Source organism: Portunus trituberculatus, chromosome 17 (genome assembly GCF_017591435.1).
Source record: "Portunus trituberculatus isolate SZX2019 chromosome 17, ASM1759143v1, whole genome shotgun sequence".
Classification (NCBI taxonomy): domain Eukaryota; kingdom Metazoa; phylum Arthropoda; class Malacostraca; order Decapoda; family Portunidae; genus Portunus; species Portunus trituberculatus.
In genome coordinates this window covers 16,514,007-16,537,847 of record NC_059271.1, presented here as the reverse complement: position 1 = coordinate 16,537,847, position 23,841 = coordinate 16,514,007, and the positions used below count along the sequence as shown (strand labels likewise).

The 23,841-nt window shown below is 41.3% G+C and overlaps 1 protein-coding gene across 3 annotated transcripts in view; it reads left to right on the top strand.

The window, feature by feature from the left end:
• Window positions 1-23,841, top strand: part of LOC123504764 (protein Aster-B-like) — a 135,794-nt gene that overhangs the window by 30,293 nt on the left and 81,660 nt on the right. For all 3 annotated transcript variants that reach the window (XM_045255567.1, XM_045255566.1, XM_045255569.1), the window contains exons 2-7: window positions 10,074-10,673; window positions 12,981-13,158; window positions 19,022-19,265; window positions 19,482-19,585; window positions 20,363-20,539; window positions 22,894-23,097. In XM_045255567.1, coding sequence (XP_045111502.1) covers window positions 10,074-10,673; window positions 12,981-13,158; window positions 19,022-19,265; window positions 19,482-19,585; window positions 20,363-20,539; window positions 22,894-23,097 — 1,507 coding nt within the window. The remainder of the gene's footprint in view (window positions 1-10,073; window positions 10,674-12,980; window positions 13,159-19,021; window positions 19,266-19,481; window positions 19,586-20,362; window positions 20,540-22,893; window positions 23,098-23,841) is intronic.

The window sequence follows — 23,841 nt, the reverse complement described above, 5'->3', positions numbered from 1 at the left end:
TTAAGTTAGAGCCGCCCTTTCTTTTTTTTATTGTTATTTTTTTCTTAAATGAGGGTGTTTTTTTTTTCTATTGTCCATAGGTTTTTTAATTCCCTTTCTTTCTTTTCAACGCGGATATTAGATAGGTGTGTGTGTGTGTGTGTGTGTGTGTGTGTGTGTGTGTGTGTGTGTGTGTGTGTAATTCACCACGGTCGTCTGCCTGGCCAGCCTTACTCATTACGGAGCGAGCTCAAAGCTCATAGACCGCTTCTCGGGTAGGACTGAAACCATAACACTCCACACACCAGGAAAGCGAGGTCACAACCCTTCGAGTTACATCCCGTATTTCCTTGCTGCTTGGTGAACAGGGGCCACACGTTTGCCTCGCCGCGCCCGGGACTTGAACCCGGGCCTTTTCGGTTGAATCGAGCGTGCTAACCACTGCAATGTGTGTGTGTGTGTGTGTGTGTGTGTGTGTGTGTGTGTGTGTGTGTGTGTGTGTGTGTGTGTGTGTGTGTGTGTTCTTTAAGCTCGAATATTATAAAAAAATAAATCGATAATATAAAATCTGCAGTACAATTTGAACCAGACCATCAGTACCATTACGAAACGTTTACACTACTGAAACACTCGTAGACACACTGCTGAAGTATTCCCATCATGCACCACCCACCACCGAGACACTCCCATTCCCAAGCACATTCCCAGACGCTATTTAAAGCCTTCTCATGACCACTGTGGCATTCCTATTCCTAGACACTGCTAAGATATTGCTAGGACCGCTGAGACACCACCAGTCATTGTTGAAGTATTACCAAGCTTAGCAAACCATTCAGAAGCTTCACCCTTACAATAGATATGCTGAGCTCAGACCTACTTTAGTCTCGGGGTCACATATGGCACCGCGGCTGATTAACCCTTTAATACTTACACGCATTTTTACCATGGTTTTAAGATATGATTAAACGCTTTTATTTGCATTAGAAAGAGTCTATAGAGCTTTAAAGATTAATGGCTAGAGTCTACTATTTTAATCCCCACATAAGATTCTTAGGTTGTATTAAATCATCATTTAATATCCTGGATAAATATGAAAACGCGACACGGTATTGAAAGGTAGCAACATCAATAGGAACAGACAAGAAGAATGTTGACAACCTTCCTTATACTCCCTTACACTGAGACAATATTAGTTCATCAGTAAAAGCTCAGGAATGCAACAGACAGGACTGGGTGCTGAAAACTTTTCTGAAACTTCCAGTACACTTAACCAGTCAGTATGGCTTCAGTATAAATAGCATCAGAACAAAAACAAAACAGAAATGAGTGCTGAAATACATCAATATACAGAGGTAACAGTAACATCATAGGAAAGAAACAGACATAACCTGGTAAATGCTGCAATTAAATTTACTTTTTAACAACAACTTTAGTTCAGAAGAGGCTAAACTGCATGCAGGAACCTTCATCGTCCTTGTCTCATTCTGCTTAAGCACATGTCACTTTCTATAGATTTTCCTAAGAAGAATTGTCTTTGTGCTGAAGCGGCGGAGGAGTGACGGATGTTAGCAAGGTGTTTTTACGTGAAGGGTGGGGATTTTTGGAGGCAGTACACACACACACACACACACACACACACACACACACACACACACACACACACACACACACACACACACACACACACACACACACGCCAGAGGACCGGGGTTCGATTCCCCGGCCGGGTGGAGATATTTGGGTGTGTCTCCTTTCACGTGTAGCCCCTGTTCACCTAGCAGTGAGTAGGTATGGGATGTAAATCGAGGAGTTGTGACCTTGTTGTCCCGGTGTGTCGTGTGTGCCTGCTGGTCTCAGGCCTATCCGAAGATCGGAAATAATAAGCTCTGAGCTCGTTCCATAGGGTAACGTCTGGCTGTCTCGTCAGAGACTGCAGCAGATCAAACAGTGAAACACCACGTAGTGTAGTGGTTAGCACGCTCGACCCACAATCGAGAGGGCCGGGTTCAAGTCCCGGTAAGCGGCGAGGCAAATGGGCAAGTCTCTTAATGTGTGGCCCATGTTCACCTAGCAGTAAATAGGTACGGGATGTAACTCGAGGGGTTGTGGCCTCGCTTTCCCGGTGTGTGTTTTGTGTTGATGTGGTCTCAGTCCTACCCGAAAATCGGTCTATGAGCTCTGAGCTCTCTTCGTAATGGGGAAGACTGGCTGGGTGACCAGCAGACGACCGAGGTGAATTACACACACACACACCAACACACACACACACACACACACACACACACACACACACACACACACACACACACACACACACAGAGAGAGAGAGAGAGAGAGAGAGAGAGAGAGAGAGAGAGAGAGAGAGTATGGTGGTAGTAGTTATCTGACAAAAAAATTAATGTCGTTATCAGCAGTCTGTCAATCAGAGCAATCTGGAGCAATAGTAATCTCACACACACACACACACACACACACACACACACACACACACACACACACACACACACACACACACACACCTACTGCTGCTACTACTACTACTACTACTACTACTACTACTACTACTACTACTACTACTACTACTACTACTACTACTACTACTACTACTACTACTATGCCATAGCATCATATGAAGGGTTTGCGATATCATAAATGAATCATTAATTTTGTCTGATATTATTAACCATAAGTATATTACGTAGTACATGTTTCTTTTTATACTTGTATTACAAAATAAAGCATGATGATGATGGTGGTGGTGGTGGTGGTTGTGGTGTTGGTGTTGGTGTTGGTGACTACTACGACAATAACTCCTCCACCACCGATAATTAAATAACCAACGATTTAATCCTTCACGCATTGCCCATTACCAGACGCGTGGTGCTTAGCCTAAAAAGAAAAGAAAAAAAAACTAACATCAAATGACAAAGAGCCACAGTTGTCCCTTCCGCCATCGTGGTGAGGAATAACAAAGGTTGGAGGGCTTAGGGGAGTTCCCAGCCAGGTGCTCGCCCTTGTCCTTTCTGATCGCCGTTTACGACATAGGAGTGTTACGTGGATCCATGTAACAAATTAATTCCCACGTCACTGCATGGGATTAGAAAGAGAGTGGGGGGTGGAGAGGGGAGAGTGTTATTAGTGATGGTTGTTGTTCCCTTTGGGATTATCTCTTGAATCCATGCTCTGATGTGAGTGCTCGTTGTGTGTTCCGTGTTTCCATTGCTCTCTCGCCTGTAAGTGGTGGTATAGGTGGTGGTAGGTGGTTACTATACTATTGTTGCTGCTGTTACTGGCTACTGTTACTGCTACTGCTACTGTTACTGCTACTACTGTTACTGCTACTGCTTCTGCAATTGTCACTGTTATTGCTACTGCTATTGCCACTTGTTACTATGATTGCTACTCCTACCACCACTACCACTACTACTACTACTACTACTACTACTACTACTACTACTACTACTACTACTGCTGCTGCTGCTGCTGCTGCTGCTGCTGCTGCTGCTACTGCTGCTGCTGCTGCTGCTGCTACTGCTACTACTACTACTACTACTAACCTACTCAGAAATGCACTGTGCAGCGGGAAGAAACAAGTTATAACTGATTATATGCTGACCTGCAAAAAAAAGCACGTAGATAAAATGCTAACGAGGAGACACTAAAGTAATGAGATTAGAGATACCAGATTTTGGGAAAACGTGGTGGTGGTGGTGGTGGTGGTGGTGGTGATGTGATAAGCTATCGCCATATGTATATCTTTTAAGTTGGCAAGAGTACATTAATTTTCATAGATTATAGTATTTTAGAGTATAAGTTTCGTTAATAAGAATCTCTCTCTCTCTCTCTCTCTCTCTCTCTCTCTCTCTCTCTCTCTCTCTCTCTCTCTCTCTCTCTCTCTCTCTCTCTCTCACAGGAACCTAACCGGGGGTAGGATGAGGCGAGATAGAGAAGGGAAAGGAAAAGAAAAGAAGGGAAAGGGAAGGGTGGAGTGGGTGTAACTGTTAAGGTATACTGAATTTGTAGAGAAGAGAGGGCTGGGCGGGGCAAGGCTGGTCTGGGCAGGGCTGGCACCTTTTGGCAGAGAGATGTGTGTGTGTGTGTGTGTGTGTGTGTGTGTGTGTGTGTGTGTGTGTGTGTGTGGTGTGTAGTAGTAGTAGTAGTAGTAGTAGTAGTAGTAGTAGTAGTAGTAGTAGTAGTAGTATCGGTAGTAGTAGTGGTAATGCTGGTAGCAGTAGTAGTAGTAGTAGTAGTAGTGGTGGTGGTGGTGGTGGTGGTGGTGGTGGTAGTAGTAGTAGTAGTAGTAGTAGTAGTAGTAGTAGTAGTAGCAGTAATGTTAATGGTACTAGTAGTAGTAGTAGTAGTAGTAGTAGCAATAGTAGTAGTAGTGGCCAGTAATGATGACGGAAAGGTAAATTAATGAGAAAGGGTTATACTGAAGGACTGGAAGCACATGTCAAAGTACGTAAAAGTGTGTACATACTGTGTGTGTGTGTGTGTGTGTGTGTGTGTGTGTGTGTGTGTGTGTGTGTGTGTGTGTGTGTGTCGCCTGGATATTGATCGGAGTCAGCACACTTGAATCTCACTCTTGGATACTCGAGTTTGGCTGTGTCGCGAGCCTCCTCCTCCTCCTCCTCCTGACATAATTTATCCTTCGTTCATTCCTTTTTCTTTCTCACTCCTCCTCCTCCTTATCCTTATCCTTATCCTTATCCTTATTCTTATTCTTATTCCTCCTCCTCCTCCTCCTCCTCCTCCTCCTCCTCCTCCTCCTCCTCCTCCTCCTCCTCCTCCTCCTCCTCCTCCTCTCACCCTCCATACATGACACAGATAGCCCGGAGTGAACGGTCACTACTTTTACTCTCGATCTGTGAAGGGCTGTGGATAGTCAAGAGCCCTGACAGTAGGTGACCATCATCGGGATTTAAGGTACCAGGGGTCACCGCTGCAGGGGGTAACCATACAGTGTGCGGCGCCCTTTAAAGGGAAGTGCACTTTTACAGTGGTTGTACGGAGCTGGGGCCTGATTGACTGCTGCCTCTCTTGAAAGCGCCAGGCAAGGCTGCCGCACCACCTTTTTGACTCCACACTGTGTTTACATACATACTACACTACACTGCATACACGCACAGATAGCCCAGAGTGAACGGTCACTACTACTCTCGACCTGTGACGGGCTGTGTTTGGAGAGGGCCTTGTCAACCATTGATCATCATCGGGAACTAAGTACCAGGGATTAATGTTGCAAGGGGTTATCAGCGTACGGCGTCCCTACAGGGAAAGTATGCTATCTCAGTGGATTGAACGGAGCTGGGTCCTGATTGACTGCTGCCTCCCTAGAAAGCGCCAGGCAAGGCTGCCGCACCACCCATTCGACATACACACTGTGCATCCACGTACACAATGCACACACAACATGACATTTACCAAGCATTAACACTTTCCCCCACCAACACAAGTAGTCAGACGTAGATTATACATTTCCTTTTCACTCTCTACTAAAATTCCATGTGATTTTTTGATATCACATGGTTTCGCCTTTTTTCCTGCCAGCCTCGGCTGGAGGGGGGGTGGGTGGGAGGAGCCTTCTGCTTTGCTGTCCTGTCTCTACCACTGGTAGTTAGTAGATAGTCTCCACAAACAGCCTAGTAAGGACCTAAGGGTCTGTTGCTGTTTGTATTCCTTTGTATTCTTTTGTATTCCTCCTCCTCCTCCTCCTCCTCCTCCTCCTCCTCCTCCTCCTCCTCCTCCTCCTCCTCCTCCTCCTCCTCCTCCTCTCTTTAGATTATTCCTGATATATTTCTTCCCTCTTCTTCTCCACATCTCTTCTACCTCCTCCTACGAACAAACATCTCTTTCTTCCTAATTGCGCTTATTCATTCTTTCCCCTCCTCCTCCTCCTCCTCCACCAAACAGCCTCGAAAGGACCAAGAGGTCTGTTGCTGTTTGGCTTTCCTTTGTATTCCTCCTCCTCCTCCTCCCCCTCCAGGGGGTAATCATGTAGTGTGCGGCGCCTCTTAGTGGGAAGTACACTTTTACAGTGGACTGAACGGAGCTGGGGCCTGATTGACTGCTGCCTCCCTTGAAAGCGCCAGGCAAGGCTGCCGCACCACCTCTTGACCTCTACACTGTGTCTACATTTACATTACACTATACTATACTTTACTTACACTCACAGATAACCCTGAATTAACGGTCACTACTCCCACTTTCGACCTGTGACTGGTTGTGTTTGTCTAGGGCCCTGTTAATTTTTTATCACCATCGGAACAACCAGGGATCAATGTTGCATGGGGAAATCAGTGTACGGCGTCCCTCAAAGGGAAAGTACGCTTACTCAGTGGAGTGAACGGAGGTGGGGCCTGATTGACTGCTGCCTTCCTTGAAAGCGCCAGGCAAGGCTGCCGCACCACCCCTCCGCCATCCACACTGTGACTCCACCCACACGCACATTCACCACACTACATAACCGTCAAGTACCTACATAGTCCCCCACAAACAAGAGTAGACGTAGATTACAACTTCCTTTCCCTATCCTCTAAAATTCCATTTGGTTTTTCAATACCACATGGTGCCTTTCCTTTTCCGGCCAGCTTCGGCTGGTGGGATGGGTGGGTGGGGAGGAGCCTTCTGCTTTCCTGTCTTGTCTCTCACACTGTGTAGTTAATATAGAATAGTTAACCAAGCAGCTTAGTAAGGACCCCAGGGTCTGTTGTTGGTTAGTCTTTCCTTTGTATTCCTTTGTATTCCTCCTCCACCACCACCACCACCACCACGGGCCATCAAGCAACACTTTCCAAGGGCACTTGTTTGTTCCTCACCGAATGATGGATAAGATTTGCTAGGTGTCGCCGGGTCCTCCACCTCCTCCTAATTTTGTCAATTTGGCCTTGTTGTTGTTGATCTTTTCTTCTTCATTTTGCTAATGGCTCACCACCACCACCACATTCTTTTGCTTTTTCTCCTTCATTACATGTTTCTTTATTCACCAATACCTCTTCCTCCTCCTCTTCCTTCGCCGCCTCTGGTAGGGGATTTACCTTCGCAACAAGTTAAGTAAGTCGGCTCGCTGCTGCTGCTGCTGCTGCTGCTGCTGCTGCTGCTGCCTGCTGCTGCTGCTGCCGCCGCCGCCGCCGCCGCCGTCACAAACTTTCTTGGCGACAGAGTTCCATCGAAATGTTCTCCCTTCAGTCACTGCTCTGATCTCTCTCTCTCTCTCTCTCTCTCTCTCTCTCTCTCTCTCTCTCTCTCTCTCTCTCTCTCTCACACACACACACACACACACACACACACACACACACACACACACACACACACACACACACACACACGGTATGTTTCATCTTCAGAAGGGCATGCAGCGGTGGCAGCTACACGAGGAGGGAATTTGCAGTGAAACGAACGAATCTCAAGGCTGACAACTATTACCTGGACATGTGTGTGTGTGTGTGTGTGTGTGTGTGTGTGTGACTTGGGTGTGGCGGGAAGGTTCTAAGGAAGGACTTTCCGTGCCAGCTGGGATCATTTTAAAGCCCTTGAGAGAGAGAGAGAGAGAGAGAGAGAGAGAGAGAGAGAGAGAGAGAGAGAGAGAGAGATTAAAAGTACCGTTTCATTGTAGTAGTAGTAGTAGTAGTAGTAGTAGTAGTAGAGAGAGAGAGAGAGAGAGAGAGAGAGAGAGAGAGAGAGAGAGAGAGAGAGAGAGAGAGAGAGAGAGAGAGAGATTAAAAGTACCGTTCCCTTGTAGTAGTAGTAGTAGTAGTAGTAGTAGTAGTAGTAGCAGCAGCAGCAGCAGCAGCAGCAGCAGCAGCAGAGAGAGAGAGAGAGAGAGAGAGAGAGAGAGAGAGAGAGAGAGAGATACATAAGTTCACATTGCGTGGATAGAGTGCGTGCTGAAGTATTCTAACATTTTATTCAAGGTCTGATAAAAGCATGTATGTTGGTAGCGGTGCTGGTGATAAGGGTGGGGGTGGTGGTTGTGGTGTTGGTGGTGACAAGCATAGCGGTTCAATCCAGTCTTTTCTTACTTCAATTTCTTTTCATGTCGTCTCATTTTCTTTTCTTCGTTCCTTTGTTTTATTTACACTTCTTTCTTTCATCCGTTACATTTGATTTTTGTAATCATTTCGTTTCATTACCTTTTACTTTTCTTTCACCTGTTACCTCATCTATTTAATTCCTCTCCTTATCCTTTGTCTACCCACATATTATATATTTCTTTTTTAAAATGCATTCCTTTTTATTTCCTATTTTCCATCATATTTCTGTCATACACACCCAGCCTCATTTCCTAGAACGGCGTAAAGGATCAGTCTCCTCCTATTATCAGAACTATAAAAAAAATACTCTTGAAAACACGACTATCTTCAACTACAGCCTTTGGAAAGCAGTGATGGTGAAAGAAGAAAGCGTTTCAGAATCAGAATACGGGCCTTTGTTGTAACTGAATGATAATAACCGGTTTGGAAGTCTCTTGTGGTTTGTTTCATTTTATATATATGACTGACTAATAGACCAATATAACTCGAAACAACAACGGGGTCATATTGCGACAGTGTTAATTGGAGGGCGTGGCGGTGAGGTCAGCGGGCAGACCACAGGAGCAGTATGTGGCGGGAAAGGTCAGAGCGACACTCATGGATGGAACGCTCAGCATCAGTAAGCGTGCCGCAGTGATGAGTGGGCTCGCCCGGGAAGTGAAGCTGTGGTGTGGTGAACGACACATGACAGTCAACGCGGAAGTAGTGAATGGATGGAACCCTCGCTTGCGTTGGAGCCTCGCCCTCAGACAGAATGCGATTTTTTTTTTTTTTTTTCACCGCCGATATTTTAGTTGATGCACCTCGCCATATTCTTACAGTGATCTGTTTGTAATGCATCAGTTAACCTTTCTCAATGATTCAGTGATTATAGTTGTAATGATAACTCTACCGTTTGTTGTTATTATTATTATTATTATTATTATTATTATTATTATTATTATTATTATTATTATTGTTGTTGTTGTTTTATTTTTATTATCATCATCTTTTTGATTGTTGTTATTATCATCATTATGATCATTATTATTGTCATTATTATTATCATTATTATTATTGGCACCTTAAAACACTAAGGGCAGCCATTGAGTTACGTTATAGTTGCTTCCGCCTCATTCTGGGTTATCGGACCAGCCTTGACATTTCCGTGATGGTACAGTCTGTCCGGTGGCTCCCCTGCTCTGGCCCCTTCACGTGTTTTCCGGGGTAGCTCCGTGACACCGCCACAAAGATGGTGACCCGAGTCTGGGTGGTGAAGGGAGGCTGTGTTGGGTAAACGTCGCGTCACGCCCCTCGCATCATTTTCGTATCTATTTGACGTGCAATGAGGAACATGACCAGATTATAGCTTACTGTACGATACTTAAGATATGAGGTGTGTGTGTGTGTGTGTGTGTGTGTGTGTGTGTGTGTTGAAGTTGAAAGAAGCTCCAAATTTGATTGTCTACTTTTTTGGTTTATTTTCATTTGTTTGTTTGTTTATATTTCTTATGTAGTGAACCATCACATCAGTGATACAGTTCATTTGATTTGGCAATCAAAGAGTTTTGTGCTTAAGTAATGAATCTTTGATTTCAATCCAACCAAAATGTCATGGAGCTGGAACTTGTTCCTTATTTTTGGCTTCACTTCTCTTTAAGGGAACTAGCACTAAGTGGGCTTTTTCTTTTTCTTTTTATTATTTTGTTGCCGTTGGCGGGTTTCCTCCTGCATGAAAAAAAAAAATTCCTTCTTTATCGTGCCCTTTCTTTTGAAGCCTTTGTCTGCACTTCACTGGTATGTGCTTATCTTTTCTGGTCTACCTGTTAATACTTTACCTTGCATACATCTATGTCAATCAACCTCCATTCAGACATTCTCATCTCTTATCTCAACATTGGCAAATTGATGCTTACTCTACCAGCATGTCACTGATGAGCTTAGTTTTAAGTTTGCTTTCTATCTGATCACCCTTTTATATAATTACGCTTAATCTGACACTACTAGAATTTATATTATTCTTATCATTTTATACAAACTGATGTCTGACAGAATTTCACTCATATATACTTTGTTTTTCAGATGGAAATCAGCAGAGAACATCTTTCTGACCAGCTCAGGCGGGAGCGTCTTGCATCCACCACTTGAAGAAGATGATGATGGAGGTGGTGGTTTGCGTGAGGCGCCTAGCAACCCTCATCGCCTAGTGTCGTCTGTGTCGGCCTACCCTCTTCCTACCACCAACATTGTTTCTGCTGGCATGGTCAATGCAACCCAATCCCCTGCTATTGTTACTGCTTCTGCTGCTGCTTCTACCTTTACCATATGTTCTACCTCCTCTTCTTCATCTGCCTCCACAAACTCTTCCTCATATCATGTTGGAATGCAGCAAAGTCAGTCTCCTTCCTCTTTGACCAATTCCACCTCACTCACCGGCGGACACAACAGCACAACTCGCTCCGGGGGTGAATATCCCTCCTCAAATTGCCTCTACCATGGCTCAGAGGCTCCATCATCCACACCCAACCCCTCCACCTCCCCACCTGCTGCTGACCTGGGTGGCTCCTTGAATCATTCTGCCGGGGGCCTTGGGGGCCTGGCGCCTCTTGATCTCTCGGGGATTCCTCCCATCACACATGTTACCCTCCCCACCCCAACAGAAAATGGAGAGGGCAGATTCAGGTAAAACACTGAGGGAAACCCACCCAAGTGGTTATGCCTGTGTGTTTATTATTTATGTCTAATGTGACCAGGTTTAATCTTTTATTCTTAGGATTTTTTTTTTTTTTTTTTTTTTTTTTGTGTGTGTGTGTGTGTGTGTGTGTGTGTGTGTGTGTGTGTGTGTGTGTGTGTGTATAAAAAACCTCTGGGGGACAAAGCAGTCTAAGTGAGAATTCTTTTTAAGAAAACTATTTTGTGTATGTACTTTAGCATTGAATTAATGTAGTGATATTGGTCAGATTTAGCAGCATGACTCAGTATAGTCCAAGTATATTATAAAAAAGCATGAAACATGAAAACACAGGAATTACAAGTGTGGCTAGATCATCACTAGCAACCAATTCACTCCAACACTCTCCTTCTTAGTTTTCCTAAATTCTTAACAAAGAAGAGGAAAGAGAAACATACTCAAGTTATGGTAACACAGAATGGAATGGAGAAGAGGTTTGGCATCAGTCATTGCTTGAGCTCTGTTACCAGTCAGCTTTGGAGGAGTGAAAGAATGGGGCACACTGCACTCCTCCATCATTCCATCATTGGCTGCACATTGAAGACTTGCAGTGGCCATCAAAACAAATTCTCACATGTTACTGGCTGAATGGCTTAACTCTAATAATGTCTGAAAAATTGTAAAGAGAGTTAAAGCATTTATTTATTTATTTATTTTCATTATGGTATACTGTATTTTGATTTGCATGATCTTTTATTGATTTATTTATGCTGTGAATATAGTTTCATTGCAGTAGTAGTCAGGATATTAGGATGACATGAGATATTGGCCATAACTCCATCTAGACGGCACACTGATGAATCTCAGAAGGCTGTGGAAATTTCATTAGATCTGAGTAACTAAGATATTTTGGTTCTAGAGATCATTTTACATCTTTTACATCAAAATCAGGAACATGTGCAGCTGCTATAAATATATAGGAAGGAGTAAAAGAGGATTATGAAGATCATTTCATTTTCAAGCCATCTGTCATAACTACTGATGTTTCCATAAAGCTTAATCTAGTTACAAACTTGAAAACATGTACATAAGCAAATTGCTTTATGCCTTGAAAAATAAATAAAGAAATAAATGAAATGTAGCATAAACTATAAAATGTGAATAGTGAATGAAACCTTTTTGTGTTTATATAATAATTCAAGATAAGCAATTCATTATCAATGTAAGATAAAATATCCATACATCACAATGATATGTCTATCAATGCATCATAGCAACACAAGACAGTTGTCATATACTTATCTAAGCAACAATCTATTGCTACTGAGAAATGTTTCCTCAACACTTTGCCTATTGAAATCCAGTTCATCAAAGAAGTGTGTGGTTGGCATCAGTACATTGAACCACTTGTGGATATGGATACATCATATAGAGATACATGCTTATGTGTGCACATTTGTGTGGAACCTGACACATGGGTGTAGGAGTACTAGTTATCAATACATATTATGCATGCACATATAGCTCAAGTTATAAGTTTGCATATCAGAAGACACAGGAAATTCAGACTTACTTATATTGTATGTATTGTGCCATCATAGTAATGTGTTGACATGGAGGAGGTGCTACATTTACTTTTTGAACAAATAGTTTAGGGTTTTGATTCCTTATTGGGTCAAAGAATACAAGAATACAATATGCATTTTTAGTAGCTTTATGGCTTTATTTTTTAACAGCATTGTTATGACACAGTACATCCCATATTTTTTATTTTTTTTTTCTTTAATGCATGGTATTATTACAATTGGATAGGTATCTATTGAATACGTTGAGCCTTGGGGTCAAAGTACTCTCTTACGTCATGCTTGACCAGACCTCTAGGCAGCTTCACCATTTGCTAGGCAGCTCAGTTTCAAAATATTGGAGCTAAATATGGAAAGCAATGTGCTTTCCATTTTGCTGATTTTGCTAAGATAGTATAATTTTTTGATAGTAGAGATAGCATGAACAAGTTCCCTTTTCAAATTGTTTCATTGGCTTTCAAAATTTCACAAAATTCAAATCATCAATCACTAATTTTGTTTATCATTACTGATTGATTTTTGTTTAACATCTGCAATGTTTCTAAGTTTAGAATGTATGTTGATAGGTGGTTGTTAATTTAATTCAGAAAATTATACTATTAATGTTCAGTTTACACCAAAAGATGTATTTGCTTTGATTTCATAGTAATTTTTTTAATATGAAAGTTGATTGTCATGACTGAAAGTGTTTGAAGTGTTTTGTTTCCTAATATCACGTGCATGATTTCCTTCCAGCCAAAGTCCAGCACCAAGCCCCAAACCAAGCCCTACACTCATGCCTCGCCAGACTTCTTGTGACAGCTTTGATGAGCGAGTCACCAGGAATGACAGCTGTGGAGTCATTTCAAGAGAAGGAAGCATAGAGAGATCTCTTACTGAGGTCTCATTAGATCAACAAGGAAATGAAAGATTGGTAAGTGAATTCTAGAAATATGTAGTACAGGCAACCCCCGTTTAACGAAGGGGTTACGTTCCTAAAAAACACTTCGTTAAGCGAAACTTTGTTAAGCGAACCGATTATAACAAGTTTAACCCCTGATTTGAACTTCCATTGAGAGTAAACAAAGCGAGAGTGCATCATAGTACAGTAAAAGGTTTAATGAAAGTAAAAATTATGAAGTTAAACATTTAGGTAGTTTAATTTAAGTCATTATAATGTACACTAATGTATGTATGTATGTAACTTTATAATGTTGATGATCTTAACTTTATGAAGGGAGGGAGAGTGAAACGGGAAATACACTAACCGGCAACCTGTGGAATGTAAACAAAGTGCGCATCATGGTACTGCATACAAAACTTATGTACCACATTTCCACAAGGCTTTCCATTTTATCCATTGTAGAGTCACGAGTTCTGGTGGTTCTTTTAGCTTGCAAGGAAGATGAGGTCTCACTAGCCTTCTTAATAGAGTCTCTTGACTTGAAAATAGTAGACAGTAGATGGAGTCAAGCCATGGTGGGAAGCAATGTTATTAGTTTTCTGGCCTTTCTCTTGTCTGTGAATAATACCCAGCTTCACTTCGAGAGTAAGACACTTCCTGGTCTTCTTAGGAACGTTAGGCCACATTGCAGGGTTTTGGTGGTAAGTTGAACTAAGGAAGATGAGCTGCTGGTGACGCTGTTATGTTTTGACTGGGCAGTGAGTGGTGCGTGTGATCTTGATCTTGATCTTGATGCTACAGGTGACACAGAATTTCTTCTGAGTCAGGCCTTTGTATCGGCAGAGCCTGTGTTGTCCACGAGAGGCTTGATCTTGATCTTTATTCTACAGGTGTCTCAGGATTTCTCCTGAGGCAGGCCTTAGTACCAGCAGCTCCTGATGTATTCAAAAGCCTGTCAGCTTGCATGATACGGTAGGGCTTTCAAATTTGGAAAAAAAAATTACCTGGATAAAACTTTGTTAAAGCGAGTTTTGTGTTCGTTAAACGAGCAGATGGTAGTAAAATGAAACCTTCGTTATAGCGAAATTTCGTTGTGTGAACCTTCGTTAAACGGGGGTTGCCTGTATGTATATTATAGTTATTAAATTCTTGAATATTATTTGAGTGGCAAGTTTTGCATAGATACTGTTTAGTCAGCTATTGCCAAATGATAAGATATAAACATGATGCCTGCTTATCCAAACCATGATTGTCATAAACAATGTATGGCCAGCTTTTGATTAACGCAAGTTTGAATAACGCAATTTTAGTTTTACGCGAATTAATATATAAGGAGGTACGATTAAATAACGTGATTTATTATATTTAATGCTGGTTAACTCATCTTGATGACGTCATGTGTACCCATGCTGCCTCTGGTGGGAACCACACTGGCCTGGGATCCAGCAACTTCCAGCTGCAAAATGATATCCATGAACACTTAGAGAGATATTGTTGCCATAGTAACAAGGTTGTTAGCAGGCTGCCGGTAAAACCACCCCCTGAGGAGGTGTTACTGTCTCATACAGTCAGCCCTCAACATTCGTGACAGTTAGGGGATCAAGAGCCTCGCGAAGGTTGAAAATTTGCGAATGTTTGGTACACATATGTAACAATAATGTTTACTTAACATAACAATAGGGTTTTCTTTACCTGATATTAGAATTTCCTTCACCTAATAATAATGTCTCCTTCATCAAATAAACCTAGTAACTCATAAAACCCCAAAAACAATATGAAATATTGCACATGTTATGGTTTAATAACAATAAATGCATGTAGAAAAACAAAACACTCACCACTCGCGTAAGTTTCAGCGCACTATTACTTGTGATGGTGAAGATGGTGATGATAGTTAGCCATACAGTTACTGATGATGAATGACTGGGGTCCCTCCTATTGTTCTCAAAAACTGTGCTTCTGTGCTTGCACCTTGCCTAGCCAAACTCTTCCAACTTTGTCTATCGACTTCTACCTTTCCTTCCTGCTGGAAGTTCGCCTACATTCAGCCTGTTCCTAAAAAGGGTGACCATTCTAACCCCTCAAACTACCGTCCTATGGCTTTAATCTCTTGCTTGTCTAAACTTTTTGAATCTATCCTGAATAGGAAGATTCTCAAACATCTGTCACTTCACAATCTTCTGTCTGATCGCCAGTATGGCTTCCGTCAAGGTCACTCTACTGGTGATCTTCTGGCTTTCCTTACTGAGTCTTGGTCATCCTCTTTTAGAGATTTCGGTGAAACTTTTGCTGTTGCGTTAGACATATCAAAAGCTTTTGATAGAGTCTGGCATAAAGCTTTGATTTCAAAACTGCCCTCCTACGGCTTCTATCCTTCTCTCTGCAACTTTATCTCAAGTTTCCTTTCCGACCGCTCTATTGCTGCTGTGGTAGACGGCTACTGTTCTTCTCCTAAACCTATTAATAGTGGTGTTCCTCAGGGTTCTGTCCTGTCACCCACTCTCTTTCTATTATTCATTAATGACCTTCTTAACCAAACTTCTTGCCCTATCCACTCCTACGCTGATGATACCACCCTACATCTTTCCACGTTCTTTCAGAGACGTCCAACCCTTCAGGAAATCAACAGATCACGCGGGACGCCACGGAACGCCTGACTTCCGATCTTTCTAAGATTTCCGATTGGGGCAGAGAAAATCTAGTAGTTTTCAATGCCTCAAAACTCAATTCCTCCATCTATCAACTCGACACAACCTTCCAGACAACTATCCCTCTTCTTCAATGACACTCAACTGTCTCCTCTTCCACAATGAATATCCTCGGTCTGTCCTTTGCTCATAATCTTAACTGGAAACTTCACATCTCATCTCTTGCTAAAACAGCTTCTATGAAATTAGGTGTTCTGAGGCGTCTCCGACAGTTTTTCTCGCCCTCCAACTGCTTACTCTGTATAAGGGCCTTATCCGTCCCTGTATGGAGTACTCTTCGCATGTTTGGGGGTTCCAGTCACACAGCTTTGCTTGATAGGGTGGAATCGAAAGCTCTTCGTCTCATCAACTCCCTCCTCTGACTAACTGTCTTCAGTCTCTTTCTCACTGCCGAAATGTTGCATCCCTTTCTATATTTTATCGCTATTTTCATGCTGACTGTTCTACTGATCTTGCTAACTGCATGCCTCCCCTCCTCCTGCGGCCACGCTGCACAAGGCTTTCTTCTTCCTCTCATCCCTATTCTGTCCAACTCTCTAATGCAAGAGTTAACCAGTACGCTCAATCATTCATCCCTTTCACTGGTAAACTCTGGAACTCCCTTCCAGCATCTGTATTTCCGAATTCCTACAACTTGTCTTCTTTTAAGAGGGAGGTATCGAGGCATTTGCTCCCCTAATTCTGGCTGATGGTTTTGGCACTTTTTGAACTCTTTGGAGAGCCAGCGCTCAAGTGGGCCTTTTTCTAACTTTCTTTTTTTTGCCCTTGGCTGGCCCTCTTCCGTACGTAAAAAAAAAAAAAAAAACTGCATGGCATGAGAAGTCTAGTGCCTGGATTAAGGTCAGGTGGGGTAGCAGGAGGCTTCCTTGTGAAATGCATTGTGATTGGTAACTGAGACCATTTTCTCTTTATTTCATCATCATCATTATTTGATATTTCAATTTTCTTGTCAATATGAATTCTGTTCACTCGCTTGTTTTCCATTGTGCGGGCTCATTTATCTGATTTTTAACGGATCACCAGAATGTAAAGAAACCAAGTGCACCGTGGAGCTGCCACCCACCAAAACTTGTCATCGCTATTAGAGGGGATAATTAGTGAACAGGATACTGCTTTTTTTTTCCTCCTCTGCAGGAGCTGCCAATCAAAGGTTCATGGTTCCAGCATAGCCTTTGCAAGGGTGGCGCTGGATAGAATCATTGTTTCTTCTTTCATTTACTACAATTGGTTCTTTCATCTGAATGTGTTATTTTCCTTTCTTTAGCTGCAGATAACTATGCACTGTTGTTTTTAGTAACTTCTTGGCTGAAAGCTGAAAAGTGATTTTGGGCCACCTGTAGTATCAAGATCAAGATCAAGATCAGTCTTTTGGTTGTTCAGCCATGAGTTTGTGTTTTGCTAAAAATTCAGATGCATTGTTGGGTAGTATTATGATATGATACAAGAGTGACATCTTCCAACCATCCTGCAACACTTAGTGTTGGTGAACTGAAGGCCAAGAGACCAAGGAAAAATTTGTCTTAACCCATTGCCTGTGTACCTGTTTTTAATTACAAGTACTGCCACAGCAGCTGGATTTGATTTAATTCTTTATATTGTGGAAATGGAATCTTTGTGGTCTAAAACCAATGAAAAATGAGTTCTTAGTATCTGTTGTATCTGTAAAGTTTCACTTTATCATCCCAAACATGTTTAAGCCAAGCCTTTTCTATGCCCACCACTCATTTGGGAGGTGCAGGTGTTGATTCATGAGGCAAGCCATGCCCGAGGGCAAGCACTTACACAAAGCATGGGCAGCCTTCAGGGATGACTCTGTCAAAATTTAAGTGCTCAGCAACACATTGGGAATATTCTATGAATATTTTAATTTGTTAATACATAATGTGTGTTGCCCACAGTTTTTATTTTTTTTTTACCGATGACACTGTGTTGTCGCCTGCAGCCTTTGAATTAAGAGAAAAAGCTTGAAATTGTTAAGTGCCATGAGGGAGCTAGGGAGCCAACTTCATCACCAGATCCTTGCAATTGCCCCACTCCAATGTCTCTACCACCATCAAACAATCAGCAAGTGTGAAGGAAGCAGGTGAGACAGCTTCTACATTAATGGTAAGGACTCTAATGAGGGAGAGGGAACCAATAATGGAGGAAATCTAGAGACTTAAGGCTATGGATTGATGACCAGACTTACCGCTGAGTTGTACCTGCTAACCTAAATGAATTTTGGTAAATATGTTTGTGCTGCTGGAAATTTTTAAATAAGTGAACCGTGCAAAGTGGAACTCGCGAATGTTGAGGGCCTACTGTATATACGTTTACATATGTTCACAAAACAACATTTTTATTAGCTTTTTACAAGCCTTACCACCAAGAACGGATTGTTTTGTGATGCACTAAGTGAAATCTTGTATGGAACACAGAAAACAAAGCAGATGAGGAGGCATATGTCCACCACTGATCAGCAGCAGACAAATGCCTCCTCATCTCTTGCTTTGTTTTCTGTGTTGCATGCAAGATTTCACTTTATGCATCAAAAAACAATCCTTTCTTGGTGGTAAGGTTTGTAAAAAGCTAATAGAAATGTTTTGTGAACATAAATGTGTACTCACTCCTCGGCACTAACCTGCACTGTGAGTGGATCGTTTCTCTGTGTTTTCACCTTGTGTCCTACACTATGGCATCTAAGTGTCCTTCAGCCTCCTCACAGGAAAATGATTCCAAGAAATCAAGGAAGACTGTGACCATTGAAAAGGTGTTGGAAATGTTAGATCGCTATGGTAGGGGAGAAAAGACCTCAGTGATTAACCGTGCAATAGGACCATGTTACACACCATCAGAGTTAATAAAATGAGAACATGTGTTTTTTTATTGTTTCCATGATCTAGTGATGTATTAATAGTTTTTATGGTTTGAGTAACAAAATCCCCAAAATAGGCAGACTTTCCCAGTGACCAGGAATGTAACCCTCCCTGTCCTATTACTATTGTTTTCTGTGGGAAAATTATTTTTGAATAACGCAGTTTTGAATAACGTGACGTCTCCAGAACGTAACCCTCATATTAATTAAAAGTTGACTGTAGTTACTGAATTGTAAATGCTTCAGCAAGAATGCTTCATAAAAGGGTGGGATCAAATACATGTGGGTAGAGTTTAGTGACAAACTGAACTGGTAATTTTTTTCTTTTCAGCCGGACTCAGTTAGCAGGTCTTCAGAGTCCAGTCGGTCAGTAGAGGCTCCCCGAACTCCTGAAATCGGCAGCAACATCAATGGTGTAATAGGCAAAGAAAGGAAAGAGTCACGGGATTCCAAGTCTGGTGACAAGAAGAGCAACAAGGCATGGTACAAAATGCTGAACCCTACTTACAAAAGTAGATCGGAAGACCTCAAAAGATTGTTCAAAGACTTACCTTCTGATGAAAGACTAATTGTTGGTGGGTTCCGGCTCTTTTATGTTTCTCATCTCAGTGTTTTAATCTTTTCCAACACCTCAGTGAAAAGAAGGATCATTCCAGACAAAAGAACTCAGTTGTCATAAAATGTCTTAACAGATTTTCAAATATTCTTAGACATATACATGTAAGCATTTTGTAAATAGGCCTTTGCTACACATGCTATATCTATTACTTATTTTATTGTTTACCTTCCAGACTATTCCTGTGCACTGCAGAAGGACATCTTAGTTCATGGTCGCCTTTATGTTACACCAAATTACTTTTGCTTCTATTCCAAGATATTTGGCTGGGAGACCTTTGTAAGTAGGGTGAATTACAGACATTCTTTATATCCATATAGAATTTTGTTATTGTAATGCTCCCAATGTAAAGTACAGTTTTTGCTTCAAAGCTTTGTTCTAAGTAGTTTGTAGAACAATTTAATTTGATATCATTAGAAAAGTAATGAAATAGTCACTTAATATTGAAGAAAAGAAGATACAATAAAATTTAAAGTCTGGTACTTGAACTAGACCACTGTAGATGAATATGATAAACAAAGTAGTGCTTTATAGAGGGGAGTATAATGTCAAAGGAGATGAGACATTAGGACATGAGACAATAAGGGAAGGTGCAAGAAATCATCAGGCATACATGTGGTTATGCCTGTATGTCTTGAGAATACCTCAGAACTGCAGAGGTAGTCTTCATAGTCAATACTCAAAAAGCTCTCATAGATAATGTGTAGGATATGAGATCCACACATCCAGTGACACCCTAATCTTTGAGGGAATAAAAAGAAAAAAAAGTTGAACAATATGATAGTGATGATAAACAAGGTGTGGAGCTTAGCTTCAGTCTTTTAACTATTATCCCAAAAATACAGCACAAATTCTGATTTTGTTTATTCATTTATTATTTTATTAGTTACATTTCATCCTTATCTCATACATCTGGCTAACTCATATAGCAAAGGATGGTGTGTGTGTGTGTGTGTGTGTGTGTGTGTGTGTGTGTGTGTGTGTGTGTATTATGTAAAAGGATGAATGCATACTTGGATGTATATATGAAAATCTGTCTCTCTTGTGTCCCATCAGGTGTCCATCAAGAGCAAGGATATAGTGGCAATGACTAAGGAGAAGACTGCCCTGGTTATTCCTAATGCTATTGAGATCAGAACTGAAGGAGAGAAACACTTCTTCACTTCCTTTGCTTCTCGAGACAAAACCTACCTCATGCTTTTCCGTATTTGGCAGAATGCTCTGATGGACCAGGTTGGTATATTACTTTATACTACTTTTTTGTGTGCTTGTATGTATGTGTGTATGTATGTGTGTGTACATGTGTATTTTTGATAGTTTGCATGTTATTTCTTTTTACCTTAACACAAATCCACTACTTGACGGCAGGTGGAAGCACAAAGGACACCAGGCCATGACCAGCTTCCACACACTGCACACCCTCAGTAGTATGTTTCTGTCACTCACCTAGAAGTGCTCTGACTTAACCTCTTGCTAAGCTATACACCTTTTTTTCTTTTTACAATTAAAGCCTCTGTATCTGTTATTCATCCTGCTTTATTACAGCTATGGCTTTCACCTCTGGTATGTGTTGAAATAACTCACTTGGGACACCATTTCTTTCATATTATACAATGTTCAACTCTTAGGTGTAAAAGTTGCTACATATAGATAATTGTGAATGATAAGTTGGAATAAATACAAAAGTTCCAATGTTTAATTATAAACATGGATTTAAGAAAACTGAAATGAGACACTGGTTGGGTAACAGGGGCATCACTAGGTTTTAAGAATAGGGGGGATTAGCCCCCAGGAGATTCACAGGATGTGAGTGCGTAAAAGCTTTTGCACTTGCAAGATCTTTTCGCTCACAACTTTTTGGCACTGTGTTAGAATTACACAACAAACCCTGAAGAAATCTAGATATTCCTGCATATTGAATTTGTGTGCAATTCTTTTTTTTTTTCTCACATTCAAATAATTTAGGGGGTCTTAAGAATATTTTAGAGAGGCTTCATCCTCCCCAAAATAGGCCTAACGATACCCATGTTGGGTAAGGGAGCTTATTTAAATTGTGGAATTTCTGAGAGAAATTTACTATGGCAACAAAAATTAATATGGTGAGAGATTGTAATATCTATTGTTTTGGCTGAGGTGTTGAGTACTGAGTCAAGGAAAAAGATTTGTGGCTGACAATGCTTCAGTCCATCTGACATGCAGTGTTTGCCAACCTTGGCTCCTAAGCAAGATGGGGGATCACGTAATATTATGGTGTGATAGTCCGTAGATTAGGAACCTTTGGAGGTATGAGACAGAGTACTCTCTTCATGACAGATGGCATTGCAGGGATTTGCCTGCTTAACACACATATTATACTAGTTTATTGGCCAGGCAGATATATCAAATCCACCATAATGATAATTAAGTGTAGCTCCACTCGAAAATTCTTCCTTGACTCTGTTACTAGCATGATGTACATTCTGCAGCATGCACATATTACTTTGCAATAAAACACTTGTATGTCTCCAGCTGTATAAAGAATTTCTCAAGGGTTAGTTGAAGGACTGTAGCCATTGTCAAGGGACACCAGAAGATCAGCCAGCAACTGACAAAACTGCAAGAAGACAGAGAAGTACAATAATAAGCAGTGGAAGAACAATACCTTGAACATTTAATGTAACAAGGGTATTACCATTATATCCACCAGCTTGCTGATGTACCCACAAAGTAATTGCATAACATAAGGGACAAAGATAATAGCAAGTAACCCTAGGAGAGCCAGTCATCATATGAACTGCCATACTCATTCAGTGTACCTACAGCCACGAATGGCACTGAATGCTTCTTTTTCTGCATCTCCCTTTCAGGGACACAAACATTACATTGTAAGAATTACTTGTTCAGTGAGATATGGTTATGTCACTTGTTGTGTAGATTATTTTTACTTAACAAAGAAACAGCCTTTCACATAACTTTCTGTTTGACTACTGTCAGGCACCTCTTAGCCCTGTTGCTTGATATTTCTAGGTAGGGAAAGATGTGTTTTGCATTGGGAAGAGGTGAAATATTGAATGTATATTTGCTACCCTTGGCCAGTGGCTCTCTTAAAGAAAAATATATACATATGTATATATGAGCTGTTTGTTATTGTACCATAGTAATATTGTAATTTGCTGCTCACTGCCCTCTATAGCAAATTCTGTGGTTCATTTCTAAAGCAATCACAATAAATATCACACTACTAGGTATTTTTACACCCTTCAAACTCCAACAGAGAATTAAGGGTATTCAGGAGAGAGTAGCTATTATCAAGGCAATGGATTCACACTTTGGGTGACGTGGTATGCTCTTTTCTACTTTCCTTTCCCGTCTTGAAAGTATTCTTACTTGCTACTAAAAGTGTTGTAGTCTTAAATGGTTTTACATACAAAGCTTTAAAGCATGGCTCACTTTTCACATTATACTTGTTTAAGTTTTTCCCTGCTTAGTTCAAGACAGTGGAAAAGTAATGGTTGATAATCTATATGCTTACATAAACTGCTTATCTGTTGAGTTTACCTATTTCATTCAAGTTCCATTACATATTTTTTGCTTTACTGCCATAACAGCAAATGAGTGCAACAGAGTTGTGGCAGTGGGTCCACTCCAGCTATGGGGATGAACTTGGCCTGACCAGTGATGATGATGACTATGTTGCTCCATCCACTGAGGATGATGCCAAGACCAACACCATCATGCATGGCACTGACCGCTCTTGTGATGCACCCAGCTTGAACCCAGCCCACAAATTGTTCAGCGTGGACTCTATAGAGGTAAGTCTCGTGCTGATTCAATACTTTGACATTGGTTTGCATCAGTCTACAGAAATTACTACAAGTCTCTCTCTCTCTCTCTCTCTCTCTCTCTCTCTCTCTCTCTCTCTCTCTCTCTCTCTCTCTCTCTCTCTCTCTCTCTCTCTCTCTCTCTCTCTCTCTCTCTCTCTCATACCTAAGGTAAGTTTATATATTGGATTCAAAACTTTTTAGTTTTATAGTTTTGAACATAAATGCAGCTTTGCCATAGTGAAGGCTTTCAGCACCATTGAGCTGAGAATGTACCTTAGGTTGTGAAGCAAGTAATTTGTTTATACTTAGTAGAAAAGTTATAGCTTTTCTCTCTTTTCCTGTCGGTTGCCTTACATGACAGGCAAGAGATGAGGAGGCATGAATTTTAAATGACAAGCCTTCAAGCATGAAGACAACTGACTAACCAGACACAGAAAAATTGTACAGTGGATGTCCTTCTATGATGGATGCAGCAGTCACTTTATAGAACCAAGAGTAAGGCCATGGTGTACAGATGTATATAGTAAATATGAAAGATGTACAGGTCCTGGAGGTCCATGTATCAATTCCTGACAAGTCTGACTCTAGTTATCAAGAAAAATATTGATTGCCCAGCTCAAGGAGACAAACATGTGCAGTATAGCATATTTTGATATAGGAATAATTCAATCCTGTCTGAAAACAGCATTAAGATATTGACATGCAAGGTGAAGTGACATTTTGAGTCTGTGG